Source organism: Lagopus muta, chromosome 12, assembly GCF_023343835.1.
Source record: "Lagopus muta isolate bLagMut1 chromosome 12, bLagMut1 primary, whole genome shotgun sequence".
In the NCBI taxonomy this organism is placed as follows: Eukaryota; Metazoa; Chordata; class Aves; order Galliformes; family Phasianidae; genus Lagopus; species Lagopus muta.
The window spans coordinates 2,120,970-2,144,358 of record NC_064444.1 but is presented as its reverse complement, the minus strand read 5'-3'; the positions used below and the strand labels follow the sequence as shown (position 1 = coordinate 2,144,358).

The 23,389-nt window shown below is 49.1% G+C and overlaps 2 protein-coding genes across 2 annotated transcripts in view; one reads left to right on the top strand and one right to left on the bottom strand.

The window, feature by feature from the left end:
- Positions 1-1,031: 1,031 nt before the first annotated feature.
- Positions 1,032-9,778, top strand: MAP1LC3B (microtubule associated protein 1 light chain 3 beta). Its single transcript, XM_048959069.1, has 4 exons — positions 1,032-1,165; positions 3,025-3,080; positions 5,582-5,688; positions 8,025-9,778. Exons 1-4 carry the CDS (start codon positions 1,126-1,128, stop codon positions 8,197-8,199), a joined length of 378 nt encoding a protein of 125 aa, XP_048815026.1. The 5' UTR covers positions 1,032-1,125; the 3' UTR covers positions 8,200-9,778.
- The window catches only part of ZCCHC14 (zinc finger CCHC-type containing 14), a 45,555-nt gene continuing 30,698 nt past the window's right edge, over positions 8,533-23,389 (bottom strand). The window contains exons 4-13 of the mRNA XM_048959058.1: positions 22,537-22,608; positions 22,246-22,355; positions 21,223-21,317; positions 21,067-21,121; positions 19,772-20,042; positions 18,350-18,441; positions 16,899-17,026; positions 16,412-16,552; positions 14,850-16,325; positions 8,533-13,779 (exon numbers count right to left, since the gene is read on the bottom strand). Coding sequence (XP_048815015.1) covers positions 13,724-13,779; positions 14,850-16,325; positions 16,412-16,552; positions 16,899-17,026; positions 18,350-18,441; positions 19,772-20,042; positions 21,067-21,121; positions 21,223-21,317; positions 22,246-22,355; positions 22,537-22,608 — 2,496 coding nt within the window. The 3' untranslated portion in view covers positions 8,533-13,723. The remainder of the gene's footprint in view (positions 13,780-14,849; positions 16,326-16,411; positions 16,553-16,898; positions 17,027-18,349; positions 18,442-19,771; positions 20,043-21,066; positions 21,122-21,222; positions 21,318-22,245; positions 22,356-22,536; positions 22,609-23,389) is intronic.

The window sequence follows — 23,389 nt, the reverse complement described above, 5'->3', positions numbered from 1 at the left end:
GTCAGAAAGCTGCTGAGGGAGGGAACAGTTGGGCATTTCTAATCGAGACAGAATGTCTGCAGGATGGATGTGAGTAAACTTGGCTGGAGACGAGCACTGTTTGCAATCGAATCGATGCCTGACAAACAGCACGTGACGGGGCAGCGGGACTGAAAGCCAAGCGAAGTGAAACACCTGCCTCGAAAATTTTGCTCTGGGGTTTTTACACCGACTTTGCAATGCCTTCCAAACCCTGTTTAGCAAAGCACTACGCCTGTAACTGTGCGCAGAGCCCAGCGGCAAGGGAGGTGGTGGTGGGGTGACAGAAAGACGCTGAGGATGGGGAGAGAGCAAAGCACTGAATGTCTGCGTGTTCCAACTCTTTGAAAGGGTAGATAACAGCAAGACAAGGGGAAATGGTGTGAAGTTGAGAGAGGGAAGGTTTAGTTTGGACAGCAGGGGGAAATTGTTTGCTATGAGAGTGGTGAGGTGCTGGAACAGCTGCCCAGAGAGGCTGTGATGCCCCGTCCATCCCTGGAGGTGTTCAAGGCCAGGTTGGATGGGGCCCTGGGCAGCCTGGGCTGCTGTGAAATGGGGAGGTTGGTGGCCCTGCATGCAGGGGGGGTTGGAGCTTCGTGATCCTTGAGGTCCCTTCCAACCCTGGCCATTCTCTGATTCTATATCCCTCTGCTTTGCGTTTTTTTTTTGTTTGTTTGTTTGTTTTTGTTTTTTGTTTTTTGTTTTGAGTGGTGGGAGCTGCAGCTCCCCCAGCGCTGGGAGCCGGACCCTGAGGAGGAACATGGCGGAGCGCTCCGAGATAGCAAAGGCTGCGTCCCTGAGGAGAACCACGGCGGGGCACTCTGGAACAACAACAGCAGTGCTCCAGGAAGAAATAGAGTGGGAATCAGGGCTGTGTGGAGAACCATAGCGGGGCACTCCGCAGCGGTCACGGCTCCGCCTCACGGAGAAACACCACAGCTGCGCCACACTCAAGATGGCGGCGGCGCAGCGCCCGCCCCGCCGTGACGCGCGCGTCAGCTGATGGCGCCGCGGCTGGGGGTGGCCGCGGGGGGGCGGACGCCGCCACTCGGGGTTGGGCGCAGCGCCGCGCACAGCGTCCGCCGGGCCTGAGGCCGAGCCGCCGCCATGCCCTCGGAAAAGAGCTTCAAGCAGCGCCGCACCTTCGGTGAGCTTCGCGTGTGTGTGTGGGGCGGGGGGGAACGCGGCGGCTGCCGGGCCTCGGCGCCGCGGCTAGGTGTGTGGTGTGGGGGGGATGGAAGGACGTCGGGCCTTGCCGAGCACTGAGGCCGCCCCGACGCCGGCGGCTGCGGGGGGAGACGGGGCTCTGCCCGCCCTGTTGGGCCCTTCTCTCAAGGCCCTTCCGAACGCGCCGCCTGTCAGCAGGAATTCAGCTCGGCCAGGATGGCAGCCAAGCAGCTGCCGCTGCCACCGGTGCCGTCAGAGAGCGGTGCTGAGCCGCGCCCGGCGCCGAGCAGGTTTGTGTTTCCCACACGGCGGGGGGCTGTGCTGAATGGCGGTGCCGCCGTCCGACCCGCCCCGCTTGGGGAACTGAGCCAACCCGCCCCCTGTGCGCCTGGCGTTGCTGGTGGTTGAAACCTTAAAGGAGCGTTTTAATTCGGTACCGTCGCTGCTTTTGGAGTATTCGTGCTGCTCTGTGGAGAATCACGGAATGGCCAGGGTTGGAAGGGACCTCAAGGATCACGAATCTCCAACCCCCCCTGCATGCAGGGCTGCCAGCCTCCCCAATTAACAGCAGCCCAGGGCCCCATCCAACCTGGCCTTGAACACCTCCAGGGATGGACGGGGCATCACAGCCTCTCTGGGCAGCTGTTCCAGCACCTCTTAAGTTGTAAACAACTTAAGAGAATGCGGCTTAGGCCTTGCAGGTTCCCAGCCCAGCAGCCTGCTGAAGGCTTTGCATATTAGCTGCCTTAGTTCTCTGCTTGATTCACATCCAGCTTAAAGCCGTGATTCACGTGAGCTGCATTTCCTGGTTGGGCTCACAAAAGGCACACGGATGTGTTTGATTGCACGTGGGCTTAATGTGGGTTAATGGAGAGCTGAGTGATGTTGCTCAGTGATGGACAGGTAATGCGTGTTGTGCATTAGCATGCCAGCAAGGAGCCGACAGTGCTGATCTAAGCTCTTCTGCCACCAGCAGCACCTCTCCCCAGCTCAGTGCCTGCTGAAGCTGTGGTCAGGCTGTGATGCAACACTCAGTCTTCACCCTCAGAAGTGTTTACGAGACGAGGATGGCCTGGAAAGCCCCAGCACACTGAGAAGAGCCATAGAGGTTAAAATTGAGTCCACTGAGCCTGCCAGTAGGCAGGATAGGAGCAGATGCAAGTACATCTAAAAGCAGCCATGGCTGTTTACTTTGGCTCTAGGTTGCACTTTAGCCTGGCTCATAACATCTGTACTATTAATATTTATGTCTGAGGAGAGGTGAACTTTATCCTAAAAACTGGCACAGATAGCAGTGAAATATCTAAGTACCACAATCTCCCAACTGCTTCCGCAACAATGCGTGCAGCAGAATCAAAATAGAAAACTGTAACTGGGTAATACAAGAATGTACAGTGTAAGCTGATGCTGCTGGGCCTCAGCTGAGCTTAGGGCTCACATTTTAATTGTTGGCAACTTCCTTTTCAGGGATCTCGCAGAAATAACACAGGGTGTTCAGCCTTGGTTTGTAGCTTGGGCGTTGTAACTTGGTGCTATGCGTTTTTGAGATGTCTGTTGCAGTGGGCAGAAGATGAGGTGGCTGTGGGGTTCATCTCCCTTTACATTTCCTAGGAGCCCCAGCCAGTGTGTGTGTGTGTGCAGTAGTTGTCACCTGGGGCTAAAGAGCCAAGTACCACCTGTCAGAGGAGACTTCTTGCTTTTCAGTTAAAAACAGCTTTGCCTGAATGTACTTCTGTGGCTTTCACCAACCTGAAGGTCCTCCCTTCAGCACGGGGGAAATGAAGTTACCCCAGCGTTGAAGGCAGATGTCTGAACAGCAGTTCTTTTAATCTCTTGCAGAGCAAAGAGTTGAAGATGTACGACTGATCCGAGATCAGCATCCAACTAAAATACCGGTGAGTCTTATTCCTATCACCCCAATTTCTGCTTATGTTTGTTATTAAAAGCCTGTAAGAGAGCTGTCCTCGTGTGCCCAAATTACACTTTGGCCATTCAGGGTCACTAAGCCTGGATTGCAGAAGCATTCTGCATTTTGCAGGCAGCTGCCACAGCAAGGTGCTGGCTGGGGGCAGGGGAAGCAGAGCTTCCTGTGCTGTCTGTTGCAGTTTGAGAGCCGCACCCAGGCTGAGCTTTGAGAGTCCCCAGAGCGTTCAGCTCTTCTCATCTCAAAATGGACTGACTTTTCTTCCCTGAAAGAAGAATCCGCAGAGGCTAATCAAGGAGAAAGCACAGTAGTTTGGAGACAGATGTGGCTTTCATCACAAATCTGTGCTGAGAAAGACAGAAAACCCTTGTCTGCAGAGAAATGGCTTGTGGCTCTGAGATCTCCAGGAATGCTGCTTGGTGTCAAATCCTTCCATCTAGCATTGGGTCACTTCAAAGAGGAGATCAGCCAGGTTTTTCCACTTGCCTTTATCAAGTCAGCTCCAAATGCCTTGCTCCAGCAGGGACACGCAGAGCAGCGTGCCCACACCATATCCAGGTGGCTATAGAAGATTCCTGTGGGGTTTTGCAGTGTGATGCAGATTGCAGTGTGTGCCTGTGCTCAGTCACCTGCACGGCACAGTGCTGCTGGTGTTCAGAGGGAACCTCCTGTGCTCTGATTTGTGCCCACTGCCCCTCATCCCAGCACTGGAAACCACTGAAAAGAGCTGACTGCATCCTCTGCCTCCTCCCTTCAGGCGTTCATAGACATGGATGAGTGGAAGTGGGAAGTTTTGCAGAGATGAGAAGTTAATCAGATGCCATAACTTTGGTTCTCAGCGATGAGTGCTGATGGCCACAGAAGAATTTGCTCTCAGAGAGAACAGACTGCCTGCAAGCAGCAGTTGTGGTGCAAGCTTTTGAGCAGAAACAGTTGCTGTCTCCATGTGAAATAAACTGAAAGGCTTCCAGCTTCACTTTAGCATCAAGCTACCTCTTCTTGAAGCTGCTGCTTTAGCATGCTGCTTGGCGTGGGAACAAGTCATACTTTATAGCTGCAATTTTTGGACTTATCTGGAATCTGCACTTTTCCCAGAAGGCCCAAATCTTTTCCCCTCACAGAAGATTGCTTTTTCATCCACCTTTCACAGATCACTTAGCAGTAGTCCCCGAGCTCTGCGACCACAGATTGAAAACCACTGATTTACAGCAAAGCTCTCATTTTAAGTTGGCCGTGGAGATATTACTGGGGAGAATTCAGAGGTACCTGAGCAACTCGTTGGAGATGCAGTGATACAGACTGGCAATGACAGCACAGGCATGCACGGGCTCCCTGGGGGCTTGCTCTGCTTGCCAGACCACGTTCTAGCTTGAGTCATTGCCTCATTATCATCATTAGCAGTTCAGGATGAGTTGAGATGGCGATGTCATGCTGATGGTGCATCGCTCCTGTATGGTTGCCATCCTCCATTTTGCTGTTGGCAAAATTATCCATTGCTTACAGTCTGCCTCACTAAAAACAGTGCATTTTTCCCCCCCCCCTCCACAGAATTTACCCAGCGTGTATTGATTTATTTACTGATGTAAGAAAGTTTCTCTCTGATGTAATTAAATTGGCTTCATATCCCTTCACCTGTGCAGCTTCTGAATATCGACACAGCCAGGCCCCGTGAGCATGGACACGATCCAAGTCCCTTCCAAGTCAGTGGTGTCACGTAGCTACCGTTGGTTTTAAAAACAACAAAGCCTGTGTGGCTGTGGAAACTGGTACACAAATTCTGAGATCATTCCTTCAAAGCAGGAACTACATGCAGTTGCTGGGCAGAGTGCTGCTTAAATTGGCAAACCTACAGTTTCCTCCCGAGTTAAGTCTTTACTACATAACAACCTTGATGGAATTACTGGTTCCTAGGCATGCCCTCTTGAGATTAAGGAGGAAATTCTCTGCTTCAAGGCTTTAGATCCTTCAGAAGTCACCTTTTCTTATGCATGAGAGAAACCACGGCAGGAGAGCAGAGCAGCATGCTAATCCAGAGCTGTAGTTTAGAGACAGCCCGATAGTCAGGAGAAGCTGGAGAAACTGTGGTGAGAGCTGTGTGAGGCTGCAGACTTCCATAGCAGCCAAATGCAGTGTGTTAGAGAGAAGCCTGCTGTACCTTTCCCTGGTTTCCTTGTTGCTGGGTGGTTCAGAGCTAGATGAAAGGAGCCCAGTGAAAACCATTTTAAGTTGCAAGTGTGTGCTGCTAAACCTGTTTGTTCCCCCATCTTACAGGGACTCTTGCAAACAGAAGAGGCAGGTGACAGTGATCATAATGCAGATGTGACATTTACAAACCAGACTTCCACCTTACAAATGAAGTGAAATGGAGCTTAGGGTGAATCCTCCTACTTTGCTGTGTTTAAAATGGAGGGGGTGAGGGCTCTAGGTTTCTGCCTTTCACATCTTCTGCTGCTTTCTTTTGTTTCTCTCTAGGTGATCATTGAAAGGTACAAGGGGGAGAAGCAGCTTCCTGTTTTGGATAAGACCAAATTCCTGGTGCCAGATCACGTCAACATGAGCGAGCTCATCAAAATCATCAGGTAGTATGCTGTGATTCCACACAGCCCTGGGTACAGCCCACCCAGTGCACAGCTCTGGGAACCCCTTAGATGGAAAAGGCATCCAACAAGTGCTTCTATCATCACTAGGATGGAGTCACAAGCAGGCACTTTTCCTTTGGCTCTGCTGGAAAGGACCTTTGCTAAGGGCCGAGCTCTCAGTTTGCTTTTGAGAGAAATGACCATTTCCCAGGTGCCAAGAACGGAGTCAGGCTGAGAATCCCTGTCTGACATGGGTGCTTCTGGCCCAGGGCCCCAGTGCTTCCTGCCTGGCTATTTTGGGATGCCTTCTCAGTGTTCTGCCTGGGAGTCCCTCTGTGCAGTGCCTGCCTCCTCCCATTGCTGGAGGGGGAGCTGGAGCTCCTAGTCAGAGCTCCAAGCTGCTGCTTGGGGTTGACACTGGCATCCTTTGATCATGAAATGAGGTTACCCTCACTGACAGCACTGAGGCCTAAAAAACATACGTTCAGATGAGTGCTGCCTTGACACAGCTGTCTGCACAGGCTGTGGTTTGAGTGTTGCTCCTTGTTGGTGCTTGAGCTTTGCTTATTAGAAAAGGCCAAGGGGCAATAACCTTGGCAATAACCATGAAATGGGAATTGTGTGGCTTTAAACTGCAGTCAGAGCTTCTGCTCAAAGCGCAGCTCTCTTGGCACAACGTCAAGTAGGAATATTTGATTAGTAAGAGCTCTCAGCAGTGAACTTGGAGGCTACCAGCAAACCAGAATTTGTTTTTTGTTGGTCACTGTATGGCAGCAGAAGGCTGTGACAGTGCCCTCTAATGGGACACAGGCAGTACAGAACAACAGCAGGTTAAAAAAAAGGAAAATTGACTCACCCCTTCCAATGGCAGCTCAAGAAGAGTGCAGTCTCTGTGCAGAGAAATGCTGCTTCCTCGGCTGCTAGCCCTTAAATGAGGGTGAGGAGGGCTGGATCCCCTTCTGGCCACTCAGTTGCATGGCTTGCAGCTGAGCCCCCTGGGTTAGCTACACCTCCTCACCTGGTGCTCAGCCAAGGTTCAGGCTGTGACCCAGCAGTTCTGCTGCAGTCGTGGTGTAACAGGGAGCTGGTTCTTGGAGGACACGAGCTGTAAAAGCTGGGAATTGTCCCACGTGTCCAAACAACTCCGTGCCCCGGAGGCTTTGATAAAAGCCTTGAGCAAGTCCCAGCTCTGGCATGGCTAAGGAGGTGAGGTAAGGTTTCTGGAAGTGAGAACCTGATTCCCCAGGTGAGCTAGAATTTCTAATGAAGGCCTCAGGCAAGAAGTTTAACTGCAAGATGCAGGATTTTCCCCATCTCTTTTGTTTAATAGATGATTTAGTACTGGCTGGGCTTGGTCCTCAGCCAGCTCCTCTTGTGCACAGCAGGACCGGTGTGCAGTGCAGGCTGCTCCTGCCCAGCCTCACAGGGCTGCTGCCTTCCCTGCTGGCTCACCGTGGAGCCGTTAGTGCTCACTGTAGGAGGGCCCTTCCCAGGCTGTGGCTGAGGCTGAGGAAATGCTTGTTTCCAGCTCAGCAGAGAGCAGAAGTGGCAGGGAATCCTTTCTAATCCGTTGTTCTTCTCTCCTCGTTTGCACCTCCTCTTATCTGTGTTCCTCCTTGCCCACTTGGTTAGTTAGCTCTTCTCTGCAGACCTGCTTTCAGGAGGGAGTTGAGCAGCAATATGTATTTTCCTGGCTCAGACAAAAATGTGATGCAGGGAACACACCCAGGGGAGGTGTTCGTTGTGCTACGCAGTCTGGAAATCCTGTTGCTCTCTGTCTTCCCGTGGTGCTTCTCATGGGAGGAGAGATGAGAGGTTCAACACGGGCTGTGACAGTGCTGGTGTCAAAGTGAGTTTAATAGGCACGGAGCCCTCAGGTGGAAGCTGTGCCAGTCCTTCTTCCCCAGGTTTACCTTTCCAGTGAGGTGCTGTGGAGCTCAGCAGCAAGCCAGAGGTTCTGTGGGTCTTCATTGTTTGCAGGTTGTATGGGATGATCTGCTGCCCCGGCGTCATCCTGGCAGGGTGTCCATAGAACCATGACATAGGGAACATCTCATCCTGTTCACTTCAGTTTAACGCTCTTTGGGAGTGCAGCCTGTGCTGTTCCTGTGAAACGGGGGTTCCTGCCAGCGGATGTGTCTGAGAGCATTGGCAGATGATGAATTTCATGCAGCTATAGGGCGAGAACCAAATGCCTTCTGTAAGGCAGGGCCGCTCCGGGTGCAGACGTCCCAGCACTGTCACTGGTGGAGGGCTTTGTTTTACCCCCATCCCAAAGCCTTTGTTTGCATTGCCATCCCTGTGAACCTCCTCCCCTGCTTCCTGACTTCTCACAGGCGACGCCTGCAGCTGAACTCCAACCAGGCCTTCTTCCTCCTGGTGAACGGCCACAGCATGGTGAGCGTCTCCACACCCATCTCCGAGGTGTACGAGAGCGAGAAGGACGAGGACGGCTTCCTGTACATGGTGTATGCCTCTCAGGAGACTTTCGGAGTGCAATCTTCCATCTAGGACACGCAGGTGGCTTCTAGCCTAGGATTTCGGTTTACCCTTGGCCATCACCCCCACTCTTCCCCACACGCACCCCAGGGAAAGAAACGGATGTCACCTACGCTCTCAGTACCTTAGCATAGTCTTGCTTTAGCAGGTGTTTTATCTTACCTTGCCTTGTTTGTGACTATTAAACAGTACAGACGAGCGCCTCCAGCTTTGAAACCTGCTGTAATATCCCACACAGGCACATTTACATGTCTGGACTTGACGAATGGAACCCAATTGTGCATGTGATGATTGCAAATAAAGGGACACTCGATTGACTTTAACGAGCAAACAGGCACCAGTGAGGAGCTAAAGTGTTTCTGTGACAGTTTTCTGGAGAATCTCCCTCTGATTCCTCAAAGCCTTTCTTTTTCTTTTTCTTTTTTTTTTTTTAATGGGAGGGCTTCTAATTGAGAGCAAATGTGTTTTAATGTTCCAAAGCAGAGCTTTGCCTTCTGCAGCTCGCTGAGATCTGTGTCGGTGCTGCAGCCGTCAAGGTGAGCGTTTGGGGTGAGCTGGGGGAGTGCAACTGCAGCTCTTCATCTCCTCTTCTTTTGGCACTGCTGACGTAGGGACAGTGCCATTTTCTGAAATAACTCATACCAAACACCACAGCTTTATTATAGTTTTAGGAAGCATTAACTGTAAGCACCTGGACAGGTAACACTGAAATAAACTCCAGTCTGTCGTGAATTTACAATGCCTGCGTATTCAGTGAAACACTGTTGTTTATAGGGGCTTGCTTCCAAAAAGATCCTCCCTCCGAGCTGCAGCCCTGGCCTGAGAGGAGGTGAAGGCCATCACTGCCAGCAGGGTTGGCTGGAGGAAAGCTGGAGGTGTGTGTAAGCCCAGTGACAGGAGCAGGAACAGCTTTGTTAATGCACCTCCGTCCTGAGCATCGGGCTCAGACATGCTGCTGGCATTGAGACCCCACTGTGTCGTTTGGTTTGCATGTTACCACTGGCGGGGTCAGGCAGAACCGCTTCCTAACAGCTCCTCGTGTCCAGGAGCTGCTGTGGGAGGTGATGAACAAAGTGTTTTTCCATCGTTGAAGCCTCCTGCACGGAGCTGGAGCTTGCTGTGACTGCTGGCCCGAGCAGGGAAGGCTTCTGCTGAGCCCCGTGTTTTTCCTCTAGACTCGTTGTCAAGTGAAGTGTAGCAGGATGAGATTCCTCTTGTATATTACGTGTCTGTGACCTAACTCCATCTGTTACTGGAAGCTAACTTACTATAATGGGGGGAGAAGAAGCAATACTACTGCGTCTTGGCACTCTAGCTCAGTAAGGTGTACAGTTTGTACCTCCCTGCACCTCTTTGCATGCATCTCGTTCACAAGGCTTCATGATTTTTTAATGTTGTGTTTTTACTCCGGCGTAAACTTTTCGATGCGGCTTCGTTCTCCGTTTAGTTCCGTTTGTGTGAGGAGTTGTTGAACTCACGACTGACAAACCAGACCTGTAATTACAACGCGATCGACTGATAACTCCTGTACAAATGTTGCTTTTTTAAAGTTAATACAGTGCTGGTAGGGGTGGATTTCATCCCGACTGAACGACGGCTCCTGTGGTTATTTGTGGGCAGCTTCCTCCTGTGTCTGCCTGCAGGGAAAGGCCAATGCAATGTGATTCACAACCTGCATTGGGGAGGACGGGGGGACAGCCAAATGAATAGCAGGGATACAACCAGACCTTGAAAGAGCAAAAAAAAAACCAAAAAAAAAAACCAAAAAAAAAAAAGGAGGGATTCTGTTTAACTCTTTATTTTCCATACATTAAATTTACTCAGATAAAAACATTCTAAAAATGTACAATTTTTTTTTTTTTACTTTTTAACAAAGTATAATAAAACATAAAAATCCCAATACCAGAATACTTGACATTTACAGTTCAAAATCAAATTAGCTGAATATTAAATATTTACAAAACTATTTAAAATATTTATAAAGTTACATGCACAATTTGTAATACTAGAATTGACCGAAGTAAAAGAAATGGCTCAAATGGGAGCAGGAGTTTCCTTCATTCCTCATGGAAAGTTATGTCCAAGAGAAGCTGTTAATCTGCACTTGAAAACACGCAGGATTCGCTTTCTGCATCAGTACCACCACGTCCCTCGTTTGTTTGAGAGCATCCAGGTACTTCCAAGGGGTTCTGACAACTGATGGAGGTTGGTGGGGGTGCTCAGGGTTCCCAGACTCTTTTGCTGGCGCCGTTAGGTCGGTTTCAGCCCAGATGTGCCTGCACACAGGCATTCCACACTGCTCCAAATCCACAGCTCTGTGCATCCCTGACCTCCAGCAAACCTTCCTGGATGGGATGACGCCACAGACGGACAGCTAGCCCACACGCAGGGCTTTTGGCTGATGGCACATTGTGGGGAGGAGGGCTGCTATGCCGAATACAGCACCGAGCAGCTCTGGGTCCATTCCCCTCAAAGCCTGCCTGCCAGGAGCAGCGTTAAACCCAATGCGGGGTAATGGTGAGAGCCTAGGGTTAGACCATCATTTCTGGAGGTCTGTTGCTTACTGTGCTAACATTTAAGGACCATGGTGTGCAGGCTACTGAAAAGGCTTCACAAGAAGTAAAGCGTGACGTCGTTCGAAGGAAAAAGATGAAGGAAACCTGTGATCCATACCTTGCTTGCTGCAATGAGCCTTCCTTGCTCGCTCTCCTACTGCTCAGCACCAAGCAGGGCATCTGTTCGTGCTTACCTCAGAGCCTGCAGGCTGAGGAGCTGGCTGGAAATCCCACCCTGCTTCTGGTATTCCCATCAAAAGGAAAACACTCCTAGAAATGCATTCCCCACCACACATCCAGCCTCCCTGCACCCCACAGGGCTCGGCTTGGGGCTCCCCTCTGCCTCACACATCCAACTCATTTCTATTCTGCTGTGAAATCCATGTTGAGAACTAACTGTTGTCATCCTTTCAGGACAAAGATAGGAATAAATAGCGTCCTTTGAAATCCCTCCATGTACAAAAATAGGTTTGAAGAACGGGTTTCTTTCAGCCAGCGAAGCTGGAACTACTATTCTAAAATGAGCTGCCTTACTTCTCAGGGGGTGGGGAGATGGGTTTGGGCCTTTGAAAAGCAGACGAAGGGTTGTTTGAGGGAACTGAAGTGCTCTGCTCAGACTTACCAGCTTTGGCTGCTCTTGGTCCAAAGCGGGCAGCGCTGACGAGCAGATCTGCAGCCACAGCTGGCTCTGGTGTAGGGAAGGCTCTATCATTGGTGCCGCTCCATCTGACGCTTCTCTGTCATGCTCACGTTGCTTTAAGGTACTCGAGACTTCTGAATTTGAACTTTAAGATCAGACTTCACCATTTCAAAACGTTACCTAAAAGTACACGGAAGCCACTCGAAGAAACTTAACTTCACACAAAGGAAACAACCCCAACGAAAGCTCTGAAGGTAGGAATGAAACAGTTTGCTGGACAGGAGTTCAGTCCTACAGTCCTTCTGTTATGGTTTCGAGTCGGCGATGAGATCAGACAAGACTACATTCCCAGCCTTGGGCGTTGAAACAAAACACAACCAGTACAGAAAACAGATACGCTTCTCCTGTCGATTTTTGCTGTTTTGAGAAGGTGTTGAACACTTGTATGGGTGTGGAGACAGTTTATTTAAACACCATTCCGGTTTAAAATACTGTTTAAAAAAAAAAACAAAGTGAAAAATAGGTGAAGGTTTGGCTTTCAGCACATGTTCCAGGAGAGACCCCCAAAGCTGTGAATAGTAAACATCGTCAGCAAAAGAAAACCGTTCCCTTCGGCGTAACGCGGTGCGGCAGATCGCCCCTACCGCTGTCTCAAGCTCATTAAGGCAAAGTAAATTGCATTGTCAGTTTTCATCACTTTTTTTAGTGTTGTAGGTCTGAAGGTTGTTAACTGAACGCAGGTGAGCTCAGAATGCAGGCAGAGCCAGCAGGAGCGTTTCAGCGGCGAGAGCCGGGCGGAGAGCAACCCCTCCCATGAGTTGTCATTGCATAGGAAGAAGACATCGCCTTTTCTTTTCTTCTGCAACCCAACGTTGATTGTGACCCCAGCCAAAGTGGGCTGCGCCGCTACAACACGTCCTGGGTGTGAGAAATGCCTCCAAGTGTAAACAAGGCTCTAAGATCTTCCACATGACGGTGTGCAAACATCTCTCTGACAGACGCATCAGGCACTGAACAGCGCCGAATTGCTGGGGTGAGCCACGAGGTTTGCAGCTCCCTTCAGTGAGACGGGACCAAACTGTTTCAAATGAGCAGTTCAGGATTTGTTCGGCTTCCTCTCAAGCCCTAATTTAGATTTATCACCCACAAATTATGTACGCTAAGTAGTGAACACCAAAGCTAGTCATCTACAATCTATTGCAACGAAGGAGGCTGACAGTAAATCCTTCCAAGTCTTGAGAATAATGAAGTTTTACTACCTCTTACACGTTTTGACTTCTACCACTTCTGAATCCCGTAGCAAAAGCCATGGGGTAGGAGTCACAGGGTTGGGTGGTTGGGTTCGTTTGTTTCTTTTCAATATAAAGTAAAGCAAAAGCTTACAAACTCTGCCGCCAGAGTTCTTCTTTAGGATGGTTTAAAATTCATTTACAAAAGCAGAATAATAAGGTTTCTTTGAAAGAGACCTATGTACAGTAACAGGACGTAAAGGTTGTTTCGTGTACTACAGGAACGTGTCCTCGAAGCCTTTATGACTCTGCAGTCTCTGGGACTTGGACCCTTGGAAACGAATGAAATTCCACCGCTGGGAACCCAGCGCTGACAGGTAAGACGACGAAGCACAAGTTTGTTTCCAGAAGGAACCCAAACTGCTGCATGTGTTCTTTTGGAAGGGAAAGGAGAGACTGACTGAAGATCGTTATTGTGTCGTTAAGTCTCGTAGCCTGCTGGTGCCAATCGGTAAAGGTCGGAACTTCTTTGCCTCTTGCACTGGTCTCAGAGTGACACCGTCTGCTAGAAGTGCAGAAAGCTCAAAGAGTTTTACATTCTTCTGTAGTGCAATCCTTAAAAATCCCAGAGATTAGTGCCTGATCACTTTTGAAAAAAAGTAGACATTTTACCTAGCCCAGGGGTGCCAAAGTCCTTCTGGCAAACGGCCGCTCCCACCTCCGCCTCCAGCTTCCACCTCACCGCGTAGCTGCCCTGGAGTCAGACCTTTACCTTCAAAAGTCCACGCATGGCAACACTCTCCAGCAAAAACAGCACGCAGGGAGTTGTACTTGCAACAGAAAACGCAGCTGGCCAGCTCCACCATCCATCCAGTACGCATCGTCCTATGACACGGGGTCAGAAGTTCCAACAGCGAGATCCAAGCTCGAATTTGGCAATCAAAAATGGGTTCGATGCACCCCTAAGCTAGATTTCCTACCTAGTCTAATAAAGTAAAGCACCTTTGGATTAAAAAATACATTAAGCTTAACAGCAACTGGACGTCTCAGTTTTGTAGTTCAGTCTCCTTCTGTCTCCATGGCTTACGGTATTTTTCTTGCCAGGTAAAAGATCAGTCTGTGGAGTCAAGGCTTTCGGAGGGAGGAGCGTATTTCAGCCTGAAAGTACCTGGGGGAAAGGCAACAGAAGAATTAGACAACACAAAGCTTTTCACAGTGCTCACACCTCAGAACTTTCCCAAACCACATCTCCTGGGCCATCTAACACACACTGCAGCCTGACACAGCCCACAGCACTGCACTCCAGCTGCAGAAAAGCCTAACAAGCACGTGCCTACGGCTGACAGAAGCCCAAACCAAAGCACGGCTTCACACAGCCAGACTCGCTGCCTCAGATGTAGCTTTAGGGCTGGCAAAGATTAGACTGGGAGAGTTTCAGTGGATATCTGGTTAATGAAATTCAGCCTTGGAAGGAGCAGAACGCACTTCTGAATGAGCGCTGCTGGAGCCAGTGCCACTTCTGTCCCACCAGCCATTACCAGAAGAGGAGATGCAAGAACCCCACTCAATTTACATGTTAGCGCTGCTGAAAATTGCTGCCTCAAAATCAGGCACTTGTTAATTTGTAAATATCTGAGGTCTCATCTGCACTGTATGAAAACAACTGCAGGCACATGCTATAGGCAAGACAGGATGTAAAACACAGCACTTCAATGCTGCTTGCTCCAGTCATATGTCCCTATGAAATTTTTAAGCTTGCGTCACGTGCAGATGATTCCAAAACAACAAGGTGATCAAAAAAAACAAAGAAAAATGGGGCTGCAGATTGTTCTTGGTAAAGTGACATTCCTGCCCAGAATTAAGGATTTAAGGCCTCTCCCAGAGCTGTACCATGTAAGCAGTGTGTCCTACAGAAGGAGCAAAGCAGCAAATTCCAAAGTGGGACCTTCAAGAGGATTTGAACAGTAATCCTCCATTTATGTACCTGCTTTGGGAAGAAGGGAAGGAGGCAGCAGATACGTTTAGAACCCCGACTTCCAGGGGTACCTGAATCTACAGCCAGGATTACAGGGACAAGCAGCCACGTTCCTGCTGCAATCTGCCAACAGAACCTCCCTCCCCACCCGTGTGTTTCACCACGTCACACAGAGCTCCAAACCAACACCTTCCCTCTTTGTGGGACCCCTCTTAGCCCAGCCCAGCGCTCTGTGCTGAGCCGGGCCCCGCGCCCACCGTTACCTTGTCGATTGAAATCCATCGGAGGCTGTTTGCAGTCCTGAGCTCTGTGCCCACTGGCCCCACAGTTGTAACAGGAGAGATTCCCATTTTTTTTGTGACTCGAACCGTTGCCGTTTCCCATCATTCCCTGTGCCTGATAAACCCCTGCTGTCCCTGCCATAAAGTTCTGCATCGGCGGTACCGCAAACGTCGACTGCCCCGTCATCACGGAGTCCGGAGCGATGCCGCTGTTGTAGGCGGTGTGCACCACGGGGAAGGTGGTGCTGCTGTTGTACTGCTGCGTGTTGATGTAGCCGTTGCTGCACAGGGGGTTGAAGGGCAGAAATGGGAAAGTAAACATGGAAGGTCCTGAAAACGGGTGCTGGAAATAGTTGGCGTAGCTGACGGTCATCCCGCTGGAGCCGCAGTTCCCACTGCACCCGCAGGAGCTGCACACCATGCAGCCGGGCGGCTGCGGCTGCTGCTGCTGGTGGTGGTGGTGATGGTGGTTCTGGTTGGGCACGGGGATGCTCCCCGCAGACCCGCTGCTGCTGCTGCTGCTGCTACTGCTGCTGCTGCTGCTGCTGTTGCTGTAGAAGTTGTTCTCGGCGACGGATGAGAGCGTGGGGCTAGAGCTGGGCGCGGGGCAGCTGGGCAGGTTGGCCATGGTTGCAAAGGATGTGGAAGGGTGGCTGCTGGATGAGGCCGCGTTGCTGTTTGCGCAGAAGCTGCCTTGCATGGGTGCCACGGGCACGCTGCTCATTGCAGAAAAGGCAACTTTGGTGTTGGCTGTATACAGAGCAGTCCGGGGGTTTATTATTGCAGGGGATACCGTTATTTGCATATTACTGGAGCAGGAAGTCTGCCCAGCAATGGCAGGATCAGTAGGAACAGAGGATGATACCAGGAGCTTGATGGGCGGGCGAGCCACGTGGAAGACCGTGCTGGATGTGACAGTGGCAGCAGTACTCGTCTCTACTATCAGTCCTGGCTGCTGAGCTGTTTTCATCACTCTGTCCAGAGTTGAAGCGTGGACGACTTTGGTTCGAGGCCCAAAGTTAATAGTAGATGTGGGCGAGCTGTTCTCGGCAGCCCCCGAAAGCACTTGCAAGGGCTGATGGGGAGAAGGTGCAGACATGACATCCACTACTGCATTCCCAAAACTCTTTTCCATTTTTATGCTGCCTCGAGGTCCAGGAGAGACTTTATTTCTTTCTTCTAAAGATAAAAGTGAATGCATAGACGACGAAAGTAGCTTCATGTCTGCGTTGCCACGCTCTGATTTATGCACTGAATTTAGCATCCGAATGGGGGTGATATGAGTAGAGGCCGCTGACATCATTTGCATTGGCAAAGTATGGTGGCCGGACGGATTGGAGCCTGCATCATTTTGCACTGGTAGGACCTGAGCAGTGGGTCTGGCAGAGCTCGAAGTGAAATGGTTCAGTAACATCACCGGCTTCTCCTTTTCAGAACCGTCCAAGTGAATCTCCAAACCTAGGGACAGAAATATCCATAAGCACAGCAGCTTCACAAGACAGAGCAGCTCCACACCAGTCCCCTCCCTGGCTGCGTCTGCTTACGTCTCTCATTCTCCTCGGCGCTGTCTGAGCTCTCCTCCCTCGTCTGGATCCCCATGGGGCTGGAAGAAGAGCTGGAGTACTCGGAGGAGCTGCCCTCCCGGGGCAGAGGGTGGGCTGGCTGATCTACGTCCACCCGCAGCTCTGCAGAGGACAACAATGGTAGCACCTCATTGACACCAGTTCTTACAGCTGCCAAAACCAGCTGACTTACAGCAACGCAATACAGAGCTTTACAGAGACAGGCACTGACTAAGCAGCAGCACTCTGGAGGCACAGTGGCTACTGACTAGTGCAGCTAGCCACTGAAGACAGAGAGGCAACCACTTTCTACTACACTCCACATACACAGGAATCAGACTGATTGCTTCCTGTTAAGCTGATGGCATTTTGGAAGATGAAGTTCACGACAGATTGGGGGAAAAGCAGTGAAAGAATGGACGTGTTCAGACCTGAGAGCACAGCTCCGTCCTCTGCTCCTCTTTCTTACCTGCAGCGTGGTTGCCACGAATACTCTGGAGAGGCCCCACATGTGTAGTGGGGGGAACCCTTGCCACACCACTGCTGGTAACTGAAGAAGCTGTTGTGGGGTTGAGGCACCGTTTTTCTGATTTTTCTCTATGGGATGATGGAGAAACATGTGAAGACACAAAAACTGGCTAAAGCACATCAACAGATAAATCCATTTCTGAATGAAACTGAAGCAGACAAAGCTCACTAAATAATCTGAGAAAGTTAGTCTTTTGCAAAGGGAAACACTTGGCAATGACTTCAGCCCTGAACTCAGCTTCTTACCAGCACTTACTTCGTCCTTGCTGCCATCACGATTGCATTTATTTGAGGAAAAAACACGATCAAATGGTGACTACATTCTATCACACACTCTGTAGGCACAGCCCAGACACAGCCATGCACACCAACATCAAAGCAAAGCCAAATGAAATCTAAGGTGGTAAGTCCAAAAACTAAATGAGGACACTTCACGATGTCAGAAACCCAAGAAGTATTGAAGGAAGGTTTATGTACCCAGCAAGCTTGTCTGTTTTCCTCTCTAATATCAGCAGCCCATTAGAGGTGCCTCCCTCCCACACACAGCCTTTGTGTGTACCATCATGGCTGCAGCACGAGGAATTATTTACACACAAATTACTTAATCTGACAAAACAAGAGCAAGTTTCATGGGCATAAAGACTGGTTCATTACTCAGACAGCAAGATATGGCAGAGAAAGCAATCAGGCAGAGAAACAGAAGGGAAGGGAAAGAAGCAGAACAGAAATACCACTGCTCTACGACTCTATGATATCCCTGCAGGTGAGAGGGTGCCTGCTTGTTCAGTAATGCTGAGTCCAGCTGAGGCTATGCACAATCCTCCACCTTCCACTGAAATGATGCTAAGGTTGTTAAGGCACAGTTCAAACAGAACTCGCCTAAATATGAAGCGTACTTTGTACTGCTGCTTTGCTGAATCTGTTATACCAGTTAAAAAACGTCCCATGCATCAGTATGTGTCTTTTGCAATTTACTCCAGAAGCGTTCCCTCCTCAGAAGAGCTGTCATGGTGCATTCATGCTGCAACTGGGTTGCTCACAGGCCCTTGGTTATCCTCATACAACCCTGAGCTGGCAGCAGTAAAGCAGTATGCACAGAATGCTCTGCATCTTCAGAAGCTTTCCCAAGCAACTGATAGTGCTGGAGAGTGAGAGGTAAGTGTTATCCTTATCTACAGGTGGGAATCTGGTAGGCTTACTGTGTGAGAGAACAAACAAGGCCAGGCTGGATGTGGCTCTGGGCAGCCTGGTCTGCAGGTTGGTGACCCTGCACACAGCAGGGGTTGAAATGAGATGGTCGCTGTGGTCCTTTTCAACCCAGGCCATTTTATGATGCTGTGAACTTGCATTAAGTCCCTTAGAACCTTAACAAAAGCCTTCCTCTCCACTTACTTCTCCAGCTCCAGTTGGGTCTTGAGTTTCTTCTTTGCTCCCATGGTGAGGGATTCAAACTTATTCAGATCTTCCTCCGTTAGACTCAGGAACTTGTAAAGAGAAAACACAGGGGGGGTTTTACAGCCTTCAATGCTCTCATTTACATTTTCAGTCAAGATGCATTCTCAAAGGTAACTTTAAAGTCGTTTTTAACATATGTTAATTCAAAGAAATTCAGAGCTGGTCTTATTATAGAATCTGTGGTGTCAATCAGAAGCGTGGGGGCCTTGAATGAAAGGACTGCTGTAGATTAAATTTAACTGGTGCGTGCTCAGATTAACTATTCTCAATAAAGACAAAGTGATCTCTGTAGTTATGAAAATAGAACTCTGTGCTGTGAGTTTCAGGATCGGGTTCTTGTAAAGAAAACAACTTCAGTTTTCCTGTTATGTCATTTAATGCAGAAATCAACAAGCAGTCTTCCCAGCAGCTGGCTTGAAAGCACACTCTGCCATTAAACTGTACAGTGAAATACACAGAATATAAACTCAATAGTATAGTTTAAATAAAGCATGCATAGGTCCACATGCCTATTTTGAAAACAGGAAAATACCAACACATCAGAATATGCAGAGTTTTGTTTCTTTGTTAAAGGAAAGATCCACTCTATTTTCCTCTCCTGCCAAAGAACATCAACCCAGCAGGCTGCTAACAGTTAAACACGTGCCCCATGTGCAACCATCACAAAACTCTCCTGCTTTAGAGCTGACTCAACCGAAGCCCTTTGTCCACCGGAGGGCGTTCAAAGCCAAAACACAGCAACAGGACGTGGATTTCATTTAGCAGCTCTACAGACGGAGCTGGAGAAGTGCTGTAGAAGTGCTGACATCTATTCAGTGAAAACGCAGCACGCGTCAGTACTGTTTGTCTGCACACTGATTGGAAAAAGTCTCTGTGAATCTATTCTGACAAAAAGGGATAACCAAATGTTTTGGGGGGAAAAATCAGCCACAAAGCAGAAACAAATATATATATATAAATATACCCACAGATGTGAGTTACTGAACATGAAAGGGACGACCAGGGGGCCAGAGCACAGCTCTCAAAGTCAGCATGCAATCGGATCTCTAAGAATTCAGGAAGGAATCTGAAGCAGCAGCTGCCTCGTAGCCCTGGCCTGGGTGCAAGGCCATTGAAAATAACAAGGCTGGATGGGGCTGTGAGCAGCCTGGCCTAGCAGGCGGTGTCCCTGCCTGCAGCAGGGGGGTTGGAACCAAAGGATCTCAAAGGTCCCTTCCAACCCAAACCATTCTGCAATTCTAAGAAGGGGGATTTCATCAAAATGTGACTGCTGAACCAGCGACTGCCACAATTCTAAACGCAGATGTGTGCAGCTCCTCCCTCTGCAGACTCCGTTCCCAACTCAGCACGCTGCCCTACCTTCTCCATGGTGAGTTGCTTGAAGACAGGATAGTATTTGTGCAACCGCAGTTTCCTGAGCCAGTCTAAGATCCCATTTTGCTCCTGTGTCTGAGGGGTCTGTGGGCTGGAAGACATCAACATGGGCGATGCAGCATCCATCTGGCTGCGGTAAGCCAGGGATGAACCGGTGCCTCCTGCATGGGAGCAGTGGGGCAGCGCTACGGGAGCAGCAGCTGAGTGCTGGACGTGGTTCTGAGAAGACTGAATGCCTGCCACTCCACATACAGGCCTGCAAAACAGAACAAGGGCCGAGTTAGCACACTGCATCTACGTCACGTTGAGTTCTGCCACTGCAGTGATGTCAGTTGCTGGGGGAACCTGCACTGTTTGACCCAACTCACACGTCTGTATCCGTGCTGTATCAGGGCAAATGAACTGTAACTTAAGAAGGGATTTCATAGAATCATAGAATAGAATCATACCATGGCTTGGGTTGGAAGGGACCTCAAGGATCACGAAGCTCCAACCCCCTGCCTCAGGCAGGGCCACCAACCTCCACATTTAACAGCAGCCCAGGCTGCCCAGGGCCCCATCCAACCTGGCTTTGAACACCTCCAGGGATGGACGGGGCATCACAGCCTCTCTGGGCAGCTGTTCCAGCACCTCACCACTCTCATAGCAAAGAACTTCCCCCTGATTTCCTTCCATAATCATAGAAAATATACATATGTTCTACAACCTCTCTGTGACAAAACATATTAAAAAAAAAAAAGGCTAAGTGAAAATAGCCTTTTTAATTTGCATTATTAAAAATTGCCCCAGTGTAATTTGTGGAACGGATGGTTTTTGTACAGGTGGAAGTGGTAACATAACCCACAACGTTGGCTCCTTGAAGAGTGCTGCACACAAAATGAAAACTGCCTCTTAAGAGAAAGGTTAGGGCTCTGAGTTTAAACCCTAACAAAAGGCAAGATATCTCCTCCCTTCTTTTTCCAAGGCTGACTGAGAAGAGGTCACTTTTTTCCTTCCTCCCACTGGAAGGAAAACTGCAGTACAAGGAAACATTTAAGCACACTGCAGAGACGTGTCTTCTAGAAGCACTTCAGAAATGAACAGACGACAGCACTGGAAATGCCAGTACCTTACTGGCACTGTCTGTTCTGGGCAGACCACACACTAAAGATAGAACTCCTGGCATTTTTCTCTTCCTTACAATGGTACAGATTCAAATCAATCTCCTAGGGAAGACAGGCAGCTGCCTACAGAATGGGGTTTTACAACCAGAACAGATGTAAACAAAATAAACACTTCACCTTCCAGATGTGCCCAGCGTAGTTCCTACTTTATAAAGGGAGGGGTTGCCAGGATCTGAAAACAAGGAATGGAAGTTAGAAATAGCATTGGGTTAAAAAAAAAATGCATATTGGTTACAAATTAATTAAGTAATTTATAACTTCACTGAAACTTACTTGAACTCTGAAGTTGCTGTGAAGGGGATGAAGTGCTGAAGAACTTTCTAACGTGGTCGTTTTTCACCACATGGGATGGCAATGGTGCCAAATACCTGCAGGTGGAACAGAAACAAACAGAAGCTCCATTTGATTGTCACTAAGTTGCAGCTGTGTGTCCCATTGCCATGGTAAACCCTACATGACATCTTGAAAGCGATGCTAAGAAACATAAAAACCCTTTCAAGTTAACAACACCCTGAAATTCTCAGTCAAAGAAGTGAAACAGATTTACACTTATCCTTAAAACTTCTTAACCTCATGTAACTGCCTTGTGGGCTTTTTTTCACTGTTTAATGTTTCAGTCAAGGAGAACTCAGGACCACATCCAACTTCTGGGGAGAAAATAAAGCAGTCTCCTAAAACTCAGTGACTGCAGTGCCTTCAGCCAGCAGCACCAGACTCCTCATGGTCACAGAAGCTTGGCTGTGTTTTGTCTAACCAAATCTGCTGTAGATTTGAAGATGTACAAAAAGTCATCAGAACAGAGATCGTTTTGACCATATCTTTGTAACGGTCACTTCTCAAGTCTGTGAGTAACAGATGAGAGCAGCTACACACAGGATGTCTTTTCTGCCCTGAAAACCCCCAGTTTGATTCTGCATTTGTCAGATACGCAGCACACAGAGGAACAGCTATTTTCCTCTCCCAGAGATACAGCCGTTGCTGTGTGAACGCAGACTGCTGCTCTATTAACCTACATTTGTGGAGACTGTTGCTAGCTAAACAGCAGCAGCAGCAGCAGCAGCATGCTTTCTCTCTTACCCTACCGAATTCCTGTCGGTACGCTGTGATTCCCGAAGCACAGAGAGCACTGCTCCAAATGTTAACGCTGTCTGCCATGAAAAATAATCTAGGCATGCACCTGCTGGCTCTGGCTATGGAAAAATATCCACCGTGGCTCTGTCAGTGGTGGATTTCAGTCTTGACTTTGGGGAAATAGAGTTTAGCAGTTAAGGATCAAAGCAAAGCAAAGCAGCATACCTAAGGTCCGATTCCAGGTCCATGTGGTTCCGTTCTAGGTAAAATGAATCTGGACCAGCTAGGCAAGGAATGAATTTCTCCAAGTTTTCTTCTGGATACAGCTGAGACAGCTGGAGGGGGAGGATGACAAACAGGAATTGGAAAACAGACTCGTTACTCATACGTAATTCAAGGCACGGTGAACTACAGGTTGAACATTTGAAGGAGCTCAGTCTCTCATCTCAGAAAGGTCACTGAATGATATTACATGAATGGACAACACATCTCACCCTTTTCAAAGGATGCCTTTACCTTTGAAATAAATTCAGTCACTTCCACGGAAGATTTAGTTACCAACGTCACTGAAGAATCAGACCACAGAACCTGCAGAAATAAAAGGCACCCAGTTCAGTAAGGAGCAGCCAGGGGTTTAAGTCTGGTATCAAAAACTCACTCGCAGGTATCAAATGACTCCCATGGATTGCAAGAAACACTGCAATGCATGACATCAAGAAGGAAAAACTTTCTGAGCCCAAGTAACTCTTAGCCAGTCCTCCCTGCAGCCCAGCTCTGGCTGTTATTGTACTTAACAAGGACTCTGCATTCTTAAAACAGCACTTCATGGTTTACACAGCCACGGCACGCTGCAGACAGAGAGACAGCCTGCTAACGAATGGAAACTTCTTCTTCTCGTTATTGTTAAAGAAAACAGCTGGTTTGTGGAATCTCATGCACAATACCGACAACTCATCACAGCCCATGAGTGCCTGTTTATGATTAATCAGCTCCACATGCCATGCAGAGATGGCAGTGAACCACTCCAACTGCCCCAAACCCCAAAACTGCCGCACTAGATGTATAGTTGAGGTTGCTGCTATCCCCACTAGAGCCCAGCATCTTGTCTATGCCCTAGAAAAGGGAACAGCTCACTATCTCTTCCTGTACGCCTTCTGCATTAAGTCTTCACATCTTCACATCCAGAGGTATTTATGGGTTGGTGGATGATCAGTTAAAGCGAGCCAAAAGTTGGGGGGTTTTGGCTCAGAGAGGCTCAAATGTTGGCTAGCAGTGTTAGCAAATGGCAGCTCCCTTCTACTCAACGTGCCTGGCACTGGGGGAACCTTCAGCAGGGAAGAAGTTGGGTTTGTGGGGTTTCCAACCAGGA